This window comes from Callithrix jacchus, chromosome 19 (genome assembly GCF_049354715.1).
Source record: "Callithrix jacchus isolate 240 chromosome 19, calJac240_pri, whole genome shotgun sequence".
NCBI lineage: Eukaryota > Metazoa > Chordata > Mammalia > Primates > Cebidae > Callithrix > Callithrix jacchus.
In genome coordinates this window covers 4,543,622-4,561,547 of record NC_133520.1, presented here as the reverse complement: position 1 = coordinate 4,561,547, position 17,926 = coordinate 4,543,622, and the positions used below count along the sequence as shown (strand labels likewise).

General features: G+C 37.3%; 2 protein-coding genes across 5 annotated transcripts in view; one reads left to right on the top strand and one right to left on the bottom strand.

Annotated features, from left to right (window-relative positions):
* Window positions 1-17,926, bottom strand: part of WDR26 (WD repeat domain 26) — a 43,533-nt gene that overhangs the window by 24,505 nt on the left and 1,102 nt on the right. For 2 of the 4 annotated variants that reach the window (XM_054248017.2, XM_003735214.6), the window contains exons 2-6: window positions 15,956-16,055; window positions 15,751-15,855; window positions 9,531-9,667; window positions 4,455-4,552; window positions 3,204-3,360 (exon numbers count right to left, since the gene is read on the bottom strand). In XM_054248017.2, the coding sequence (XP_054103992.1) occupies window positions 3,204-3,360; window positions 4,455-4,552; window positions 9,531-9,667; window positions 15,751-15,855; window positions 15,956-16,055 (597 nt within the window). The remainder of the gene's footprint in view (window positions 1-3,203; window positions 3,361-4,454; window positions 4,553-9,530; window positions 9,668-15,750; window positions 15,856-15,955; window positions 16,056-17,926) is intronic. The other 2 variants (XM_054248018.2, XM_035280715.3) reach the window with 1 other exon arrangement.
* Window positions 17,760-17,926, top strand: part of CNIH3 (cornichon family AMPA receptor auxiliary protein 3) — a 336,804-nt gene continuing 336,637 nt past the window's right edge. Inside the window, exon 1 of the mRNA XM_035280719.3 lies at window positions 17,760-17,917. The gene's annotated coding sequence lies outside the window, so the exon portion shown is untranslated. The remainder of the gene's footprint in view (window positions 17,918-17,926) is intronic.

The window sequence follows — 17,926 nt, the reverse complement described above, 5'->3', positions numbered from 1 at the left end:
AGCTTCAGATCCAGTGTGGTGGCTCATGCCTGTAATCCTAGCACTTTGGAAGGACAAGGTGAGAGGATCACCTGAGGCCAGGAGTTTGAGACTGGCCTGGGTAACACAGTAAGCAACCCCATCACTAAAAAATAAGGCACAAAACAACAACAACAAAAACACACCCAAAAAGAATTTTTTTTTGGCCGGGCCCGGTGGCTCACACCTGTAATCCCAGCACTTTGGGAGGCTGAGGTGGGTGGATCACGAGGTCAAGAGATCGAGACCATCCTGAACCCAGGATGCGGAGGTTGCGTTGAGCCGAGATCGCGCCACTGCACTCCAGCATGATGATAGAGCGAGACTCCGTCTCAAAAAAAAAAAAAAATTCTTGTTACCCAGGCTGGAGTGCAATGGTGCGATCTCGGCTCACTGCAACCTCCGCCTCCTGGGTTCAGGCAATTCTCCTGCCTCAGCCTCCTGAGTAGCTGGGATTACAGGCACGCGCCACCATGCCCAGCTAATTTTTTGTATTTTTAGTAGAGACGGGGTTTCACCATGTTGACCAGGATGGTCTCGATCTCTTGACCTCATGATCCACCCGCCTCGGCCTCCCAAAGCGCTGGGATTACAGGCGTGAGCCACCGCGCCCGGCCAAAAAAAATTTTTTTTAAATTAGCAGTGTGTGGTGGTCCATGCCTGAAGGCCCAGCTACTCAGGAGGCTGAGATGGGAGTTCAAGGCTACCGTGAACTATAACTGCACGACTGCACTCCAACTCGGGCTACAGAGCAAAAACTTGTGTTGAATACATTTTTTTTAATTAAAAAATAAATAAATTCTGGTTCTATTTTTCCAGCTTAGCAATAAAGGGCAGAACTCACTCTCAAGACTGTGTATGTAATGTAATGTCTGACATTATTCTCTTTGCGTCTTTAAAATCTCTGGAGTGCAAAGCTAAAGCTGACTCCTAGTTTTCTGGGTTGGGAAAACTGGGTAGATGGTTGCTTTTCACTGAGGTAGGGTATTTAAGAAAAAGCAGATTTTGTAAAAATAGGTGAGAGGAAAAGGAATTTATATTTTGGACATGCTGTGTTTAATGTACTTGAGCAACCCAAATTGTGGTATTAAGGTCTAAGCCTCAGGAGATAAATTTGGTGAAGATATAGGCTAGAAAACATCCATGGAATGTAACAGCGGTGTTCTCACCAACATCAACAATTCTGGTGTTGTGTTAGCTACACAAGCCTTAATACTAAAGAAATCTGAAGAGTGAAGGGAAAGTAAGGCCACAAACATTGTGAATGTTTAGTAGGTAATGATTTTAAGAAGTTAGTTCTAAAGTGGAGGGGGAGAGAGAAAGAGAGGTAACTAGGAGCATAGAGTGAGTTTTGTTTTGTTTTAAGACTACAGAGAAGACCTTCTAATAATAATTGATTAATGGTTATTTCAGAAGAACAAGGATTATTTCATTCCTACGTAAAACTCTGGACTGCTTTTCTATAGAGGCTTAATGACACCTGGTCCCTGATCTGAGGGTTGGAAAATGTTAGATTAAGTATTTTTCATCATTTAGTTTCATAGGTACTGATGTAGATGTTAAAACACTTTGGTCATGTTCCCAAAGATGGCAGTTTCCAAACAGGAAGACAAGCTCTTAACCTAGAAGCCTCCTGAACCATCATGTCTAGCCATCATCTTTCAAAATATTTAAATTTATGAAGCAAAAAAAAATTTGGGTTCAAAAGTATCTTAATTTTAACACTGTTCTCAAATCCATTCATGGAGCTATGAACCATGAAACTATATAGCCTTTTAATCTATTAGCTCTTCCTACCTCTATTCGATGTATAAAAAAAGATTTTAAAATCCTCAGAAACAAGTCATAGAACAGTATTAAAGAGTTTAAAAAGGGCAGGGGAAAAAATTTCTTATCACCTTCATGTAGAACACTTAAGATATGCACCAAGTAATAATCTAATACTTTAACATGACCATTTTAAGTAACTTAAGTCCAATATCTCAAACAATTATTATTTTTTACTTCAAGTAGGGAGAGTGAGGTAAAAACTCAATACATATAAAAGTAGTTTATACACATGTAAAAAATTATTTTAAATCACAGTAGAAATATCCATATATAGACAATTTTTATGGTTATTCAGAAGTTCCTCGTTATTCCAAAGCCCTCACACTTAATATACGTTTGTCCTTATTTACGTTACTTTCATTACTACTTTGATGTCACTGGTAAAAGCAACTGAGCACATGCATTCCAGCTATTCTTCTTTGTGTGTGCTTCACCAGACTCAAATCATTTCCTTTTTGAAGTTTGAAATATTTCACAATTTGTTTTTCGATATCTTAAGATTATAGCTATGCTATAGGCCCAGCACGGAGGCACATGCCTATAATCCCAATGCTTTGGGATGCCAAGGCAGAAGTATCAATTGCCTGAGGCCAGAAGTTTGAGACCAGCTGGGGTGAGAAACCCCATCTCTACATAAAAATTTAAGAATTAGCCAAGCATGGTAGTGCATGCCTAGACAGTCCTAGCTACTCAGAATGCTGAGGTGAGTGGTCTGGTAGAGCCTAAGAACTCAACGGTATAGTGGCCTATGATTGTGCCAGTCCTATCCTGTGCAACAGAGAGAGACTGTGTCTAAAAAAGAAATAAAAAACCAAGAACAAAATAAAGCTAAGCTTTAATTTTAGAGACTATTAAAATAGCAGGTATATTTTTACTTAAAGCACTCCTAATGTCAAAAGAGAAGCCTGAATTCCTACAAGTTAAATTATGTACATGGGTAGACACAGTTAAAAAAATCCAGTATCTGTTGTTCCAACCATTTTTAGAGTCCATCTTCTATTAAAATGCAGAACTTTTATTAAGAAAAAAGTATTACCATGATCTTTCTTGGCAGTAAATAATTTGGGACATAGTTAAATCATCAGACACAGAAAACAACCAACCATGCCTATGGAGATAAGGAAAAACTGGTTTCCCAGACTCAGTTTTCAAGGTACGGGTTACTATGTAAACAGAGAAATTTCTCATAATTTTCAAGTTTAGAGTCTAGTTTTACTTATGAACAAATGCTAAATCAGACAAGAATTGTTATACAGCTATAGGATAAAACTCTAAAAAAAAAAAAACCCAAAATAAAATCATCACAGGTTTGTAAATGTTAGCCTATTTCAGAATATGAAAAATTTTCCTCTTACCTACTACAAACATGATCTATAAGCAGAGACACAGAATCTAGATTATTATCAAGTTTGGTATTGTGATATAGGCACCGATCCCTTTGTAGTTCCACCGCCTGCCGCAGGAGAGTCTGTAAACGCCGTGGGGGAAGCATCACTGATGGTGGTAAATAGGCTTTAATAGAAGATATTTCAAAAAAGAGAAATAATAAGCTGTAAACTTTTATTTAAGAAATTTGCTCATCTTCTGCTGTACTTGTTCCTACCCCAATAGTATCTATTCCTTAAGTAGAGAAGTTCTGAGTGATGTGGTATGTGAGCTTTATCAATATCTGTCAGCACCAATAACTATGTTGCTCCTAGAATTGGATATACTTGGGTGGGAGGGGTTTATTTTGTATGTGGATTTTCTAGAGGCAGGAAAGATAAGTGGGGAATAACAACAACAAAATGAAGAAAAAGAAGACAACAATGAAAAGAATATCAGATAATGATTGTGTACCAGAAGGAGACCAGGTGTAAGTAAAGTCTCCACTTAACAAAGAGCAGAATTTTGGCAAATGCTGCAGCAGGTCGAGTTCTAGTTCCCATTAAACTGCTCTAAAAATCACTTGTTGGCCTTTTGGCTAGGATCAAGTGCAAACTGCTCCAAATGTCAGAGATACCGTGTGAATTCAGGGAGTAACTGGTGTTTTGGTATCAGCACCAACCTACTGCAGTCCCTGAATACCTTTTTATCTCCCCAGCGGCATGGCTTTGGGATTCTTAGGGTCTTTCCCGTCATCTCAACATCAAAACTACAGAATCATAATTTTCAGAGAGAACAACATCTTTTACATAAAAATATGGCAAAAATGAAACCCGTGTTACAATCTAGAAGTAACATAACACAGTTGGGGAAGAAAACAATTTAACTAAAGAAACTTGGGCCTTACTATTGAAATCAACAAATCTTTAAAGCACTTGTGACTTAAAACTGTGGTTTACGTATTTTTTTTCTCTAAATATGGCACTTTTCCCCCAACAAAATCTTAAGGGAGAGCATCACTACATAATACAAATGAAAAAAGGGGGTGCTCTGGAACCAGTGCCCTTTCATTGACTCCTGAGGTTACTTTCCTAGACTCCATGACAGAGTCTGCAAAAATGGATTCTCCCTCTTCTAACCACTCAATAAAAGTATGTCTAGATATGTCTTCCTAATTGATCCATTGTATCCACTTATAATTTAAGGGAAAACATAGAAACATAAAAAATTTAGACCCTTACTCTGAAGTTTGTCCAAGAGTTTAGATCGGGAAGCTGTCCCTTTGCCTTCCCATTCTGCTTTTGCACGTAGGTCTTCTGCATGGCTACACATCAGATACCTAAAAATACAACAGAGAAAGCAACCAATATCAAGCGCATTTCTTTGAAATATATAGAATTGAAAAGTATTGACGATCTGGCTATCTGCTTCTTACTAATTCATATCAAGAAATCTCTACAGTGGACTCAATTAATTAATCTGGTACCTGCATAAAATGACTAAAATGTAAAGCAACAATAGCTAAATATATATTATCTACTAACAGAACATATTCCAGCGTTATTGTTATATATTATATTGATTCTTAGGATCTTCACTGTCATCTCAACATCAAAATTCCATATATGCCATCAGTATGGCTCTTATTGTGCAGGTTCTGTTGTAGCAATCAACATATATCACTGCCCTTAATGTTTACAACAACCCGTAAGCACTATTATTATTCTGTTTTTATGAGAAAAAAATGAAAAAACCAAGGCACAGAAAGCTTAAGTAACTGGTCTAGGGTTATAAGAGGCAAAGAAGGAATATAAACTTAGGCATTCTAGCTGTAGAACTTGCTCTTAACCACTAGGCTAACTTAACTACTTTTGAATAGTAGAATAAAACTCAAAGAACATATCTTTAAAACTTTATAATAAACATCATTCTAGAAATAGTATAACTGGATAATCATCTTTGTGTCATCTTGTGAAAGATACTGAGATCCCAAAGCACAAAAATGGGTAACTGTTTTATTGCTCACCATATATACAGAAAGTGGAATAAATGTTAAAGTTCACAGATTTTGGAGAATAAACAAGTGCCCCCTGCTGGGAGTGTGACCCTGACCTGGCTTTGGCTCTTCTCAGGAGAATGGGCTTTGAAAGTAAAAGAAGTGAAGGTATTATTCAAACATGGAGATTAGATGTGGCAAGTAACTCTCCTGCTGTTTTGTCTCATACTCTGCCAGACAAATCTGTGCTCACTTGTAAAAACAATGTTAACTAGGGTAATGAGGATTCTTGATGATGAAGCATATTAAGTACTTAGTCTACTATCTGCTATACAGGTAGAGCTCAATAAATATCAGAAATCTCTGTTAACCTGAGTATCACTCCCTCCCTTTCGTAACTGCATAAAGCATGTTTCACTTAGAATCTAAATGCTTTAATAGTCTCTTCCCAAACAGAACTACTTGTTCTCTTGTTGTTTAGTACATAGTGCTTTAGCCAAAAAACAAAAACAAAAAATACTTTAAAAAATAATGTAAGTAATTATACTCAAAATACTCTATAGGAAGTTGGATATTGTGAATATTTTGTTTCTAAAATAATTTTTTTGGGAAAGTTTATTATCAATAATTATATGAAAGAAATGTTCACTTTTAAAATTTTACTTATGATTACTTCTATGTTCTTATGAAAATACATATTAAATCTTAAAGTTTCAAATGAATTTCTGTTTTACAGAGAGTCACATAGCATAACTAAAAGGACATTGGACTGAGAAGAACAAACCCTAGGTTCTGATCCCAGTCCCACATCTTGCCACCTTTGAGCCATTTCCTTAGGCAAAAAACTCAGGGTTTGCTTCAGAATAAAACCCGTATGATTAAATTATATGTTCTGACACAAGAGCAGGAAAAAAAAATCATCCTGTAAATGATATTCAGATGACAAAGAAATCAGATACTGCATTAAAAAGGTAATCAGCATGCCTGTAATCCCAACACTTTGGGAGGCCGAGGCGGGTGGATCACCTGAGGTCAGGAGTTTGAGATCAGCCTGGCCAATGTGGCAAAACTCCATCTTTACTTAAAAAAAAAAAAAAAAAAAAAAAATAGCTGGGTGTGGTAGCATGTGCTTGTAATCCCAGCTACTTGGGAGGCTGAGGCAGAACTGCTTGAACCCAGGAGGTGGAGGTTGCAGTGAACCGAGACTGTGCCATTGCACTTCAGCCTGGGTAACGGAGTGAGACTCTGTCTCAAAAAAAAAAAAAAAGATAAACAGAACAAGGTAATTTTTCAGCTACCATATTAAAACATCTAGCAGGCCAGGTATGGTGGCTCATGCCTGTAAACCTAGCATTTTGGGAAGCCAAGGTGGGAGGACTGCTTAAGCGCAAGAGTTCACTACCAGTCTAGGCCACACAGCGAGACCCCATATCAAAAAACTTGAAGAATTTACTGTTTCAAGATGTGGTGGTGGGTAAAACCAATGACCTTGGAATCAGTCAAACCAGGTTTTGAGTCTTGGCTTTCTGATTTATTAGCTTTAAACTGTGCTGGTTACTTAATTTCTTTGAGGCTCAGTTTCCTTATCTGCAAGGAATGCGCCCTTATCTCGGGCCCATTCTTTTGTCCATCGTTTGTATTTACAAACTCATTATGTGTCACATATTTGTTCTCGATGCCGGGGCCATATCATATAGTGAAAAATGCTATAAAGAAAAAAAATTAAAAACAGAGTGATGTAACAGAGAATACCTATGGGTAATCTTGAGAGAAGATCATGCTCGGGCTGGGAATTGAGCAAGGAGTACTCAGCTATGCAAAGACTGGGGGCGGGGCATGCATTTCAGATGGAGGGGACAAGCAGTGCAAATGGCTTAAGGGGTGGCAAGTTAACGAACAGAAAGATCATGAGTGTCACTATAGAGTAACGAATAAAGAAAAAGATGGCAGAAAAAGATCGGGGATTTTGTGCATTAAGATTTTGGGCTTTACTTTAAGACTGCTGGAAAACCAGTGGCAACGGAGTGAAAAGACTTCATTTATGGTTTTTGCTTATTTGTCTGGCTGCTGTGTGAAACATGCACTGTTAAGAAATTAAGAGTGAAGTTGGTTGCAGTGGCTCATGTGTATAAACCCCCACACTTTAGAAGGCTGAGGCAGGTGGATCACCTAAGATCAGGAGTTTGAGACCAGCCTGGCCAATGTGGTAGGACCCTGTCTCTACTAAAAATACAAAATTAGCCAGGTGTGGTGGGCGCATGCCTGTAATCCTAGCTACTCAGGAGGCAAGGCTAAACAAACGCTTGAACCTGGGAGTAGGAGGTTGCAGTGAGCTAAGATTGCACCATTGCACTCTAGCCTGGGTGACAATAGTGAAACTCTGTCTCAAAAAAAAAAAAAAAAAAAAAAAAAATTAAGAGTGATGACGAGGTGGGAAGCTACCATAATATTCTAAGAGAAATGTCCATGGCTTAACGAGGCTAGAAACTATGGAGATTCAGAGAAATAAAAATTTGAGATGTTTTAGAATTAGGCCATACACGTCAAAGTTAAAAGATAAAGAGAAAGCAGTATGAGGCTTGCCTCCTGGTTTCAAGTGATTCTCCTGCCTCAGCCTCCAGAGTAGCTGGGATTACACGTGTGTGCCGCCACACCCAGCTAATTTTTTATATTTTTAGTAGAGATGGAGTTTCACTATGTTGGCCAGAACGGTCTCAAACTCCTGACCTTGTGATCTGCCCGCCTTGGCCTCCCAAAGTGTTGGGATTACAGGTGTGAGCCACCACTCCTGGAAATTATTCTTTTTTATGCTAGTGTAAGTAAAACTGTTTTCTTAACTCCATTTTTTTGAAGTATTCATTGAGAAATAACATTATTGTGTATTGATCTTTAACCTACAACCTTGCTAAACTTGCCTATTAGTTCTAATTATTTTTTAGTGGATTCCTTAAATTTTCTTTATATAAAATCATGACATCTTTGAACAGAGACAGTTTTACTTTTTCCTTTTCAACATGCCTTTTATTCCTTTTTCTTGCTCAATTTCCTTGGCTAGAACCTCCAGTACAATGTTGAATGGAAGTAGCAAGAGTAGACATCACTGTCCTATTCTTGATCACAGGAAGAGAGCTTTCAGTCTTTCACTGCCAGCCCCATGAGTTTGCAATAATACCCTTTATTCGGGCAAGGAAGTTCCTTTCTATTCCCAGTTTGTTGAGTGTATTTATCATGAAGAGGTGAATCAAGACTTTTGTTTTGAGGCTGGGTGCAGTGGCTCATGCCTATAATCCCACTTTGGGAGGCTGAGGTGGGTGGATTGCTTAAGGCTAGGAGGAGTTCAAGACCAGCCTGGGCAACATAGCTAGACCTGTCTCTACAAAAAAATGAAAAAATTAGCCACACATGGTAGTACATGCCTGAAGTCCTACCTACTTAGGCGGGTAAGGCAGGAGGATAGCTTGATCCCAGAAACTAGAGGCTGCAGTGAACTATGATCATGCCACTGCACTCCAGCCTCATATAACCGAGACATCTGTGAAACATCCAAGTGGAGAATGTCAAGTATGCCAGTAGAAATACATATTGATAGTTCAGATGGAAGCGTAAATTGAAGAGCCACTGGTATACAGGTAGTATGTGAATGCATGGTATAGAATGAGATTGCCTAAGAAGAGTATGTAGACAGAGAATAGAAAGGAGGCCCAAGATCAAACCTTTGGGTACTCTAACATTTTAAGGATTAACGTGGTCAGGTACAGTGACTCATGCCTGTCATCTCAGCACTGTGGGAAGATCACCTGAGGCCAGGAGTTTGAGACCACACTGGACAACATAGTGAGACCCTGTCTCTACTCCTTCTCCCCTGAAAAAGGACTGATGTTGATGTGAGAATGAAATGAGGCTATTTATGTGAAAAGCTGAGCAAGGGCCTGGTACATGACAAGTACTCACTTAAAAAGTCAGTATGCACCAATACTGGAAACATCATTGCTTACTGTGATCCATATCATATGATTTTTGTTTTGTTTTTAACTACAAAAGCTGTTCTTGGAATGTAAAAGGGTTTTTATAGACGATTTCAAAATAGCATTTCACAGGCAACACATATTTTCTTCTCCCTTTCACCCACTTAAATATCTCTCTATCGTAATATGAACAGTTTCCTAGAATGACAAAAATAGTTCATACACATAGGAGTGAGTTTACCTAGACAAACATCTAAGAATTTAGCAATAATCAAGTATTTATATTTTGGAAAAATACTAAAGAAATATAACTTTGGCTCTCCGTTAACCTAAGTTCAAGAACTCAGTTTCCTTACCCACTAAGAACATGAATGCGCTCTGTATTGTATTTCAATGGCGTCAATTCACAGCGTAGAACTTGAAGTGCCTCCAGGACCTTGCCATCCTCCAGGTATTCTAGGTACTTCTGCTGCAGCAGCAAAAACTTCATCCTCTGACATGACAGAAAGCAGCAGTCAGGGGAAAAAAGTTGATGGAAGTTTCAGAAAATGTTTGTGCCTAAACAGAACAGTAGAAACCATTCTACTATGTCCTTTGAAATAACTTTTTATAAAGCTTCAAGATGACTCTAAATAGTTTAGTTGCGCCACAGTAGATTAAATGTGACTTTGCTCAATTCCACATCTTAATAAAACTCTGCTTTGAACAAATAATCGCAAATCAGACTAGATCATTAGTGACCACCAGATCAGCCTTGGAAAAAATAAATTCTCCTCTCAAAACAATCTCTTAGAATTTTATTTCTTGTATAAAAATTTAGAACTATCCCAAGTACTCAAACTTTGCTTTTTAAGAAGTATGACTTTATAACTGGGGCACTGGGGGCTTCTGTGCAATAAGTTTTGAAAAGATGAGAGAAAAAAACCAGCAAATAACTATGTAGGTCTCATTGTGAAAGAGGGACTAAGCAGACCCCAGAAAGCTGAACTAGACACATTCAGAAGTTGAAAAGTGTCGTATTTTGGCTTATTAAAATTAAGAGCTGTCCAACAAATGGACTACAAGTTGGTTTGCAAAGTATTGAGTTTCCTATCACTAAAGTGGACAAGCGTTAAGTTTGATGGACTCACTCTCTTCTAGGTGGCTATTAAGGGATGCCTACATTAAATGATTGAATTTAAAGGCTTCTTAAAAAATTTAGTATCTGTACTTGCATATACAGTGGCAAAACTCTTAAGTCCACTTAAAATTAAAACTTAAAGTATAATTTTTCTTCTTCATAAGATGCTTCCTTTTTTTTTTTTTTTGAGACAGAGTCTCACTCTGTGGCCCAGGCTGGAATGCAGTGGCATGATCTTGGCTTACTGCAACCTCCGCCTCTTGAGTTCACAAGATTCTCCTGCCTCAGCTTCCCAAGAAGCTGGGATTACAGGTGTGTGCCACCACACCCAGCTAATGTTTGTATTTTTAGTAGAGATGGGGCTTTACCATGTTGGCCAGGCTGATCTCAAACCCCTGACTTCAAGTGATCTGCCCGCCTTGGCCTCCCAAAATGCTGGGATTACAGGTGTGAGCCACCATACCCAGCCCAAGATGCTTACTTTAAAACCATAAAAAAATACACTGCTGTCATGAAATGTTGTGGAGAAATTACCATTTATTTGCAGAATTAACAGTATAATAAACTTCTCTACAAGACTTTCTATCAAGGAGTATTTAGAAGAGAGATATGAACTTCAAGCTTACAAAAGTGGTTTCTAGAGAAAGTAAGCAATAATAAACCCTCTTATATAAGTTAGGCAAGTATTAAATACATCCTTTATAAGATACATTGGTTATGCTTGATATAAATCTCATCTTAAATATATGGCTAAGGAACAGAAAAAATTCAAACTGAGACACTCCTGTAACTCTAGGAAAATTACACTTACCAAATATTACACATAAATTTAGAATAACTAATGAATGTTTCAGAAATATATTAATTACCAAGATGCCCTGCAAAGTACATTGCTGTACATGTAGCCTACAGTTAACCTTCCTATGTTAAATGGAAAAAACTTCTGACATTGATCAGATCACAGAAACCAAAACCTAAACAAGGAAAAAAAAAAAAAATCTAAAAATCAAAACATTCTATATTTGAAGTTATTCAGGATATCTGCACCATTTTAGCTTCTGGAAAAAAAATGCAACTATGAAATGAAGACCGCATATATTTTCATTTATCAATATACTATTAAAAGCTTAATTCTATTTTGTGGTATTTTTAAAATTCAAATTTGAAAATCATACTCAGTTGCAGAACTTTTTCATTTAAATGCCACATGGAACTGGCCAGAGCATGTGATGTCATTTCTTCACAGAATTCTCTTAGTAATTGGGAATTGAGGGACTTAAAAAAAAAATTTCAGGGCAAGTTTTTTTATTTACTTAATATTTATGTATTTTTTAGTATCAATTATTGGGCCCTATGTCCACCCCTACCCAATTCCACTGTGTGTAGGGACAGTGCCCATAGTGCTATTTCCCCCTTATTTTCCCACCAAGATCTTGATAGAACATGTTACTCTCTTTCCATGGGGCAGAGGCGGGGCAGGAGGGCAGAGAAAGGCAGACTAGAAATTTGAGAGAAGCCAATATGAACACATACTTCTGTATATACAGAGAGCTATAAAAGTAGCAAAAGAGCATTTCTCTCTGAGTCATTTTATCCAGATCAAGACCAAGAATATCCTCCAGCAGATATCAAATCCTGATACCACGCATGACAATTAACATGCTGCTGCTGGCCAAGCACAACTAGAGATTCGGCTGAGAGAAAATGTTCATTCTCCAAAATAATCAGTTGATGTATTTGACACATACAATAAGGGTGGGGAGTAATATTACATTTTACCTCCCCAAATTTAAAGCACAAAAATGTAAATATAACCTCCAGAAAGCAAAGACCTTTAAATTAATTAACAAATAATGTTAAATATTTACTGAAAACTTTGTAAAACTCAGACAAAAATTAAAGCTTGCTGAGATGGAGACAGGGCTCTACTAATGTTTATGTTTAAAAAAAATCTTGAAGAAATAAAGAAGAAAAGGGTTAGGAAAATAAACTCTCCTTTATGTCTTTTTCCAACTCCCAACTAGATCTCTTAAGAGATTATTTTTGGTTTCTAATGATTTTTCCACCATCTCTGGGCCCAGCAGGATTTCCTTCTCCATTTTAATACTTAATAAAAATTTGAAATTGTTAAGTGACTAGGGATAGCTTGAATGATAGCTTCACATTGTAAATTCTGCTGTTGCTCCCCTAGCCCACCCAATACTAAATTGCTTTATCCCTTCCTTTGCTCCCATATTATTAAATTGAACTCAACATGAAAGAAAAACCCAGAAATTATGACACTCAGAAAGTCTGGTTCTCAAGGGCAGCCTCCTAGATAATTCAGTAGTGGTTCTAACTCTGGAGTAAGGTTATAACCACATCTTACCAATTAAATCATGATTCAGAGAAAAGGGGAAATAAACTATATCTAAATTTGGCTCTCAAAATTCCTCCTTATTTGACTTTAAAATATACTAGTTAATTATAGATGCCAATACTTGTTAGGCATATTTCGATTACATTAAAAAATAAAGAACCAAATATTTCTAGACATATAAAAGTTTTCTATTACTGGTCTCGTATAGTCATCCAAATTGCCCAGAAATGGCTAAGTATATTTGAACCCAAACTAAAAAATGCTGATTTGGCCAGGTATGGTGGCTCATACCTGTAATCCCAGCACTCTGGAAGGCCAAGATAGGTGGATCACCTGAGGTCAGGAGTTTGAGACCAGCCTGACCAACATGGTGAAACCCATCTCTACAAAAAAAAAAAAAAAATTAGCCGGGCATGGTGGTGGACACCTATAATTCCAGCTACTTGGTAGGCTGAGGCAGGAGAATCTCTTGAACCCAGAAAGTGGAGGTTGCAGTGAGCCAAGATAGCACCATTGCACTCCAGCCTGGACAACAATAAAACTCTAGTCTTAAAAAAAAATGCTGATTCATGAGAGTAACTTCTGCTATTCCTACTACCATTTGACTGGAAACCATTTAAAAATGCAAGTAGGTTGGCCAGGCGTGGTAGCTTATGCCTGTAATCCCAGCACTAAGGGAGCCTGAGGCAGGTGGATCATGAGGTCAGGAGTTTGAGACCAGCCTGGCCAATATGGCGAAACCTCATCTCTACTAAAAATACAAAAATCAGCTGTGCATGGTGGCATGCGCCTGTAGTTCCAACTACTTGGGAGGCTGAGGCAGAAGAATTGCTTGAACCTGGGAAGGGGAGGCTGCAGGAGGGGGAGCCGAGATAGCGCTACTGAACTCCAGCCTGGGTGACAGAGTAAGGCTGTGTCTCAAAAAAGAAAACAAAAACAGGAGTAGACTGTAGAGGGAGTGGACTGGGTCAATGAAAACACTCAGGCTTAAAAAATAAAGCACAATTTTAGTCTAGACTAAGCCATCAAATGTGTCTGGGTATACAATAAAAATAATTATGTTTAAAGAAACCCTAATAGTTATCTTCTAAGACATTATTACAAATTTAAGCTTATAGTAGAGTCTCTTCTTCTGGAGATGGAATGGACAAGAAGAGTAAACTTAAACACAATTTGAGAAGTAAAGAGTAACTTCAAAATATGCTGAAATGAATCTTTAAAAGCAATTGATTTATCAATGCTTCAAAGTGAGATAAAAGTTGGAACCCCTTTCTTTGTATAAATACCTAAACAGTTTGATGGTGTGAGGCTCAGCCAGAGATTTAATCCTCATCTTTTATTAGATACTAGAATGTTCTATAGACTGAACAGGCTGTAAAAAGAAAGGATTCCTTATTATCTATAACTACCTTTCTTCAGTTTACATGTTGCATCTAATTAAGGTTTCTAATGAGAAAGTAATAATCAAAATCCAATACAGAACTCTAAAATTACTATAAACAAATAAGAAAAAAATAGGAAGACTATTAAATTTTTTACTACTAAATTATAGATATAATTTGGGTGAAGTGTATAAAAGAAAAACAACCTCCAAGAAATCACACACATTTTAAAACAGTCCATAGGCAAGTTCTTTATTGTCAACACACAAGTAGTGCTAACTTGCCCAATGGGAAAGCAACCTTAAATCTTATTTTGGCCATCTAACTGTTTTTATTTTAGCTCATTCAGTCAGAAGTAAAAATTTATAAGGAACTGCTCAATAAAATATACTTGGGTGTTTTTTTTAAAATCCCAAAGACACTGATTGAGCAAACTTTAGTTATAAAATTTCCAATCCCTTTGAGTATCGATGTTTAACTATTTTAACTTCTGTTTTTATTTTTAAATGTTACTACAGAATTGATTATTTTATAAGTTAATTTATTATCAATCATCTTATTCAACAGTCTAAAATTTTTAATATTTTAAGTATTTAACGAATAAAAATAATACACTGCATCACCAATTTAAACGAATCTGTTTGTTTTTACTTGTTTGCACCTTAATTCACCAGAAGCCCATTTCTCCAAAAATATATTATTGCGTAGAATTACATTTTTGAAAATTCTTTTATAGTAAGATTTCAAGAGAAAAAAACACAAGACACTATTAAGTTTATAGAAAGAGGCAGAAAAGATTAATGTTTGACCCAATTAAAAAAAATCAAAATAGTCATTTACTAATATTTAACGAACAGCTGGTTTCTCTACTTCACTTCCTTTTTGCCTTCTTTCTCTCCCCACCCCCAGACAGGAAACTGCTTTTGACAACAAATGAATCAGCTAGAAGTTAAAAAGCCAGCAGTTAGCAGCTGATTCTTCATGGTTTCCAAACTCCAGTCCTTAGAAAAAACTTATTTCCTCTCTCCCTCACCAACATCTACTGAAGAATTAAAGCCCATAAGTCTAAAAGATTCATCAACATTTATAGAAGAGGCGAACAGGTTAAACTACTAAATTGATCTGTCAGGGAAATAAGGCCACAAGCAGGCCCAATGGTCAAATCTTGCATACAAACCCTCCACCAGAGCGGTATGTATTGTACAAACTTTGACACTGTCAATTCACACAACTGGAATGCAAGAATGGAAAATGGCCAGCACACCAACGGAGTTGGTTTGAATTAACTATAATTCTCAAAGATTAACAAAAAAGATAATTAATGTATCACCTTCTTAAGACTGTATGGATATCCACACACCCAGACACATTTTTTCTTCAACCAGCACATTCAGTATTATGAGTAACAAAAGTATAATTTATCTTTAACTCTATAAATATAAAACTCCTATTAGCAGCACTGAAAGCACAAAGATCTTTCAATATATATTTTTTTGTAGAGCTCAATTTATAAAGTCGGTTCAAATGACACATTTAATAAGTATTATTTTAAAAATATAAAACTCATACTTTAAAACATTATATTCATCCTCATTTACAAATTATATGAAATTTACTTTTAGGCCTCATTTTTTAATAAGAGGCAGAAGCCTAGAGTTATCAATAACCTATTAAAATAAGCATAAATGTGAAACTAAGAACAAAAGTGTATTTACCACAATTATTCCCAACAACGTTTGAGAGATTTCAAGTGCGCCTCTTACCACAATAGCATGAGGAGAATGCACTAAAGGCTTTAGTTCATTCAGGTCATTTTCTGCCTGTAAAAATTGGTATAAAAGAAAAACAGAAATGTCACAAAATGTACATCAAATATGTAATTTTAGCAGCAGTCACACAGCTCTATATGCCCTACTTTACCTTATCCCAGTCTCCTTCCATGACATGATTTCGGAATTTGGTAGCAGAAGGATGTTCTAAACGACATCCTGACTCTTGCATGAGGAGATCAACAGTCTGGCTGCAGGAGAGATACAGTGTAAAACAGACCTGACCAACTTTAGGATTTTAATCTTCCAAATAAACTCATGTCCATGAAAACAGTTGCAAAGTTTTTAAGCTAGCCTCATGATGAAGAAAAAAATAGCTTTCATGTGCTTGGTTAAACAAACTTGATTTCAGACTGACACTTACATTTTTTCCTAGTCAAGTTAAAAACCTTTCTTGAAATCAGAATCAATGTAAGTTCTTCCTAGTTTGCCATTTAATGCCTCAATTTAATGTATAAAGTATAAAATTTCTAAAAATGTGCTGTAACCAACTAGTCAAATAAATGACAAACTAGGATCTACATACTACTTATGTTACATTTTGAAATATAAAAATTGTTAGCTCCACACAAGGTGACAGAGACGACCCATGTTGGGTAAGGGCTTACATCCAGATACTATATTTGCATAGAAATTCTACTAGGTCAATCTTTAAAATTAAAATAAATCCAGCATCAAAAATCATTTCCTTTCTCTCTCTACTAAAAATAGCAAATTTACTATGGTGTAGGTTCCAAACAGTCACGAGTTATTTCCTCCTGCTGCTGTCAGCTTGCTTCTTGTCTCAGTATTATGTTCTGTTAGCATTTATAAAATCTGTTTTCATACTAATCCTTTTCCCTAGGGAATAAAGAGAATTCTTCCACATATTTGTTGAGAGCTTAAAAGATTCATCAACTGTATTTTCTTCCCTAATGTATTCTGGTATCTAAGAACCTTCATTTATGAGTCTTATTATTTTTTGTGCTTATGTTTCAATGCTTTCTTATTCAGCTCTACTTAATCTATCTGAAAATCAAAATACTTATGTCACTTTTAAAAAGTTCTGTTCTCCTCCCCACTTCCCCAGAAATCCATAAATGCAAAAGTACTCAGCGGCTAGCCTGAGAGCTTATTTCAATCTGCACTTTGAATGCAGGAAACTGACTACTGCTGCATCTTCCCCCCTTCATTTCATTCTGACTCTGCCTCTTGCACCTCCTTCCTCAGGCACTCCCACCAATCCTACCTTCCACCCACTTAGTTTTTCTTTGTGTATACAAAGCGGTGGTTTTTGTCCAAGGTCGCTGTCTACTTTCACCCTGTGTTAGGTATACAAGGCCACCTAAATTGTATTTGAAAACAATTGATTCACCAGATCAGATATCCCCTTGTCTGAGGCGATCATATTCTTGGTATTAAACTGAGATTTCAGAGTAGTTAGGGTTAGGCCTCTTGTACACACACAAGGGCCTTTAAACGACATCAACACTGTATCTTCATTATTCCCATCAGATTTATTCAACCTCTTTCCAAATTATCCCAGCCCCTCCGTTCCCATAAACACTTGTAGGTGATTGTCTTTCCTGATTGGTAGTTTGCTCGGGTTGTTGTCTGCCACGGTTGGGGGTGGGGAGGTGTCCCACAAAGATGCCTCTAAGATACACTTGAAAAACAAATCCTCCAAGGTTCATTATTTCCACCAGCTCTAATCCACCCCTCCCCCAACACATACAGAGACACACTCCCGCATCTGTCTTTATTGACAGACAATTAAGCTCTGAAGGTGCGTGGGGAGGAGTCATTCTGTGGGTTTCCCCTAACCATTCCCATCCCCTCAAACGCCTGTCTCGTCTCACAATTTGTCAGACTGATTGATTTTCCCCTATTTCCTTTCAGGTCCGCTCCTCCTCCCCGGTCGGCCTGTCTGAGCCGCGTCCTCCTGTGTACAGGGCCCTGCGTGCCCAGCAGTCCTTCTCTTTGACCGAGCTCTTTCCAGCCCCCTCCCCCCTCCGCCCCTTCCCCTTCCCCCCCAGGAGCCTCCGTCCCTCAGTCTGTCCATCACCAGCTGCCGGTAAGGGAT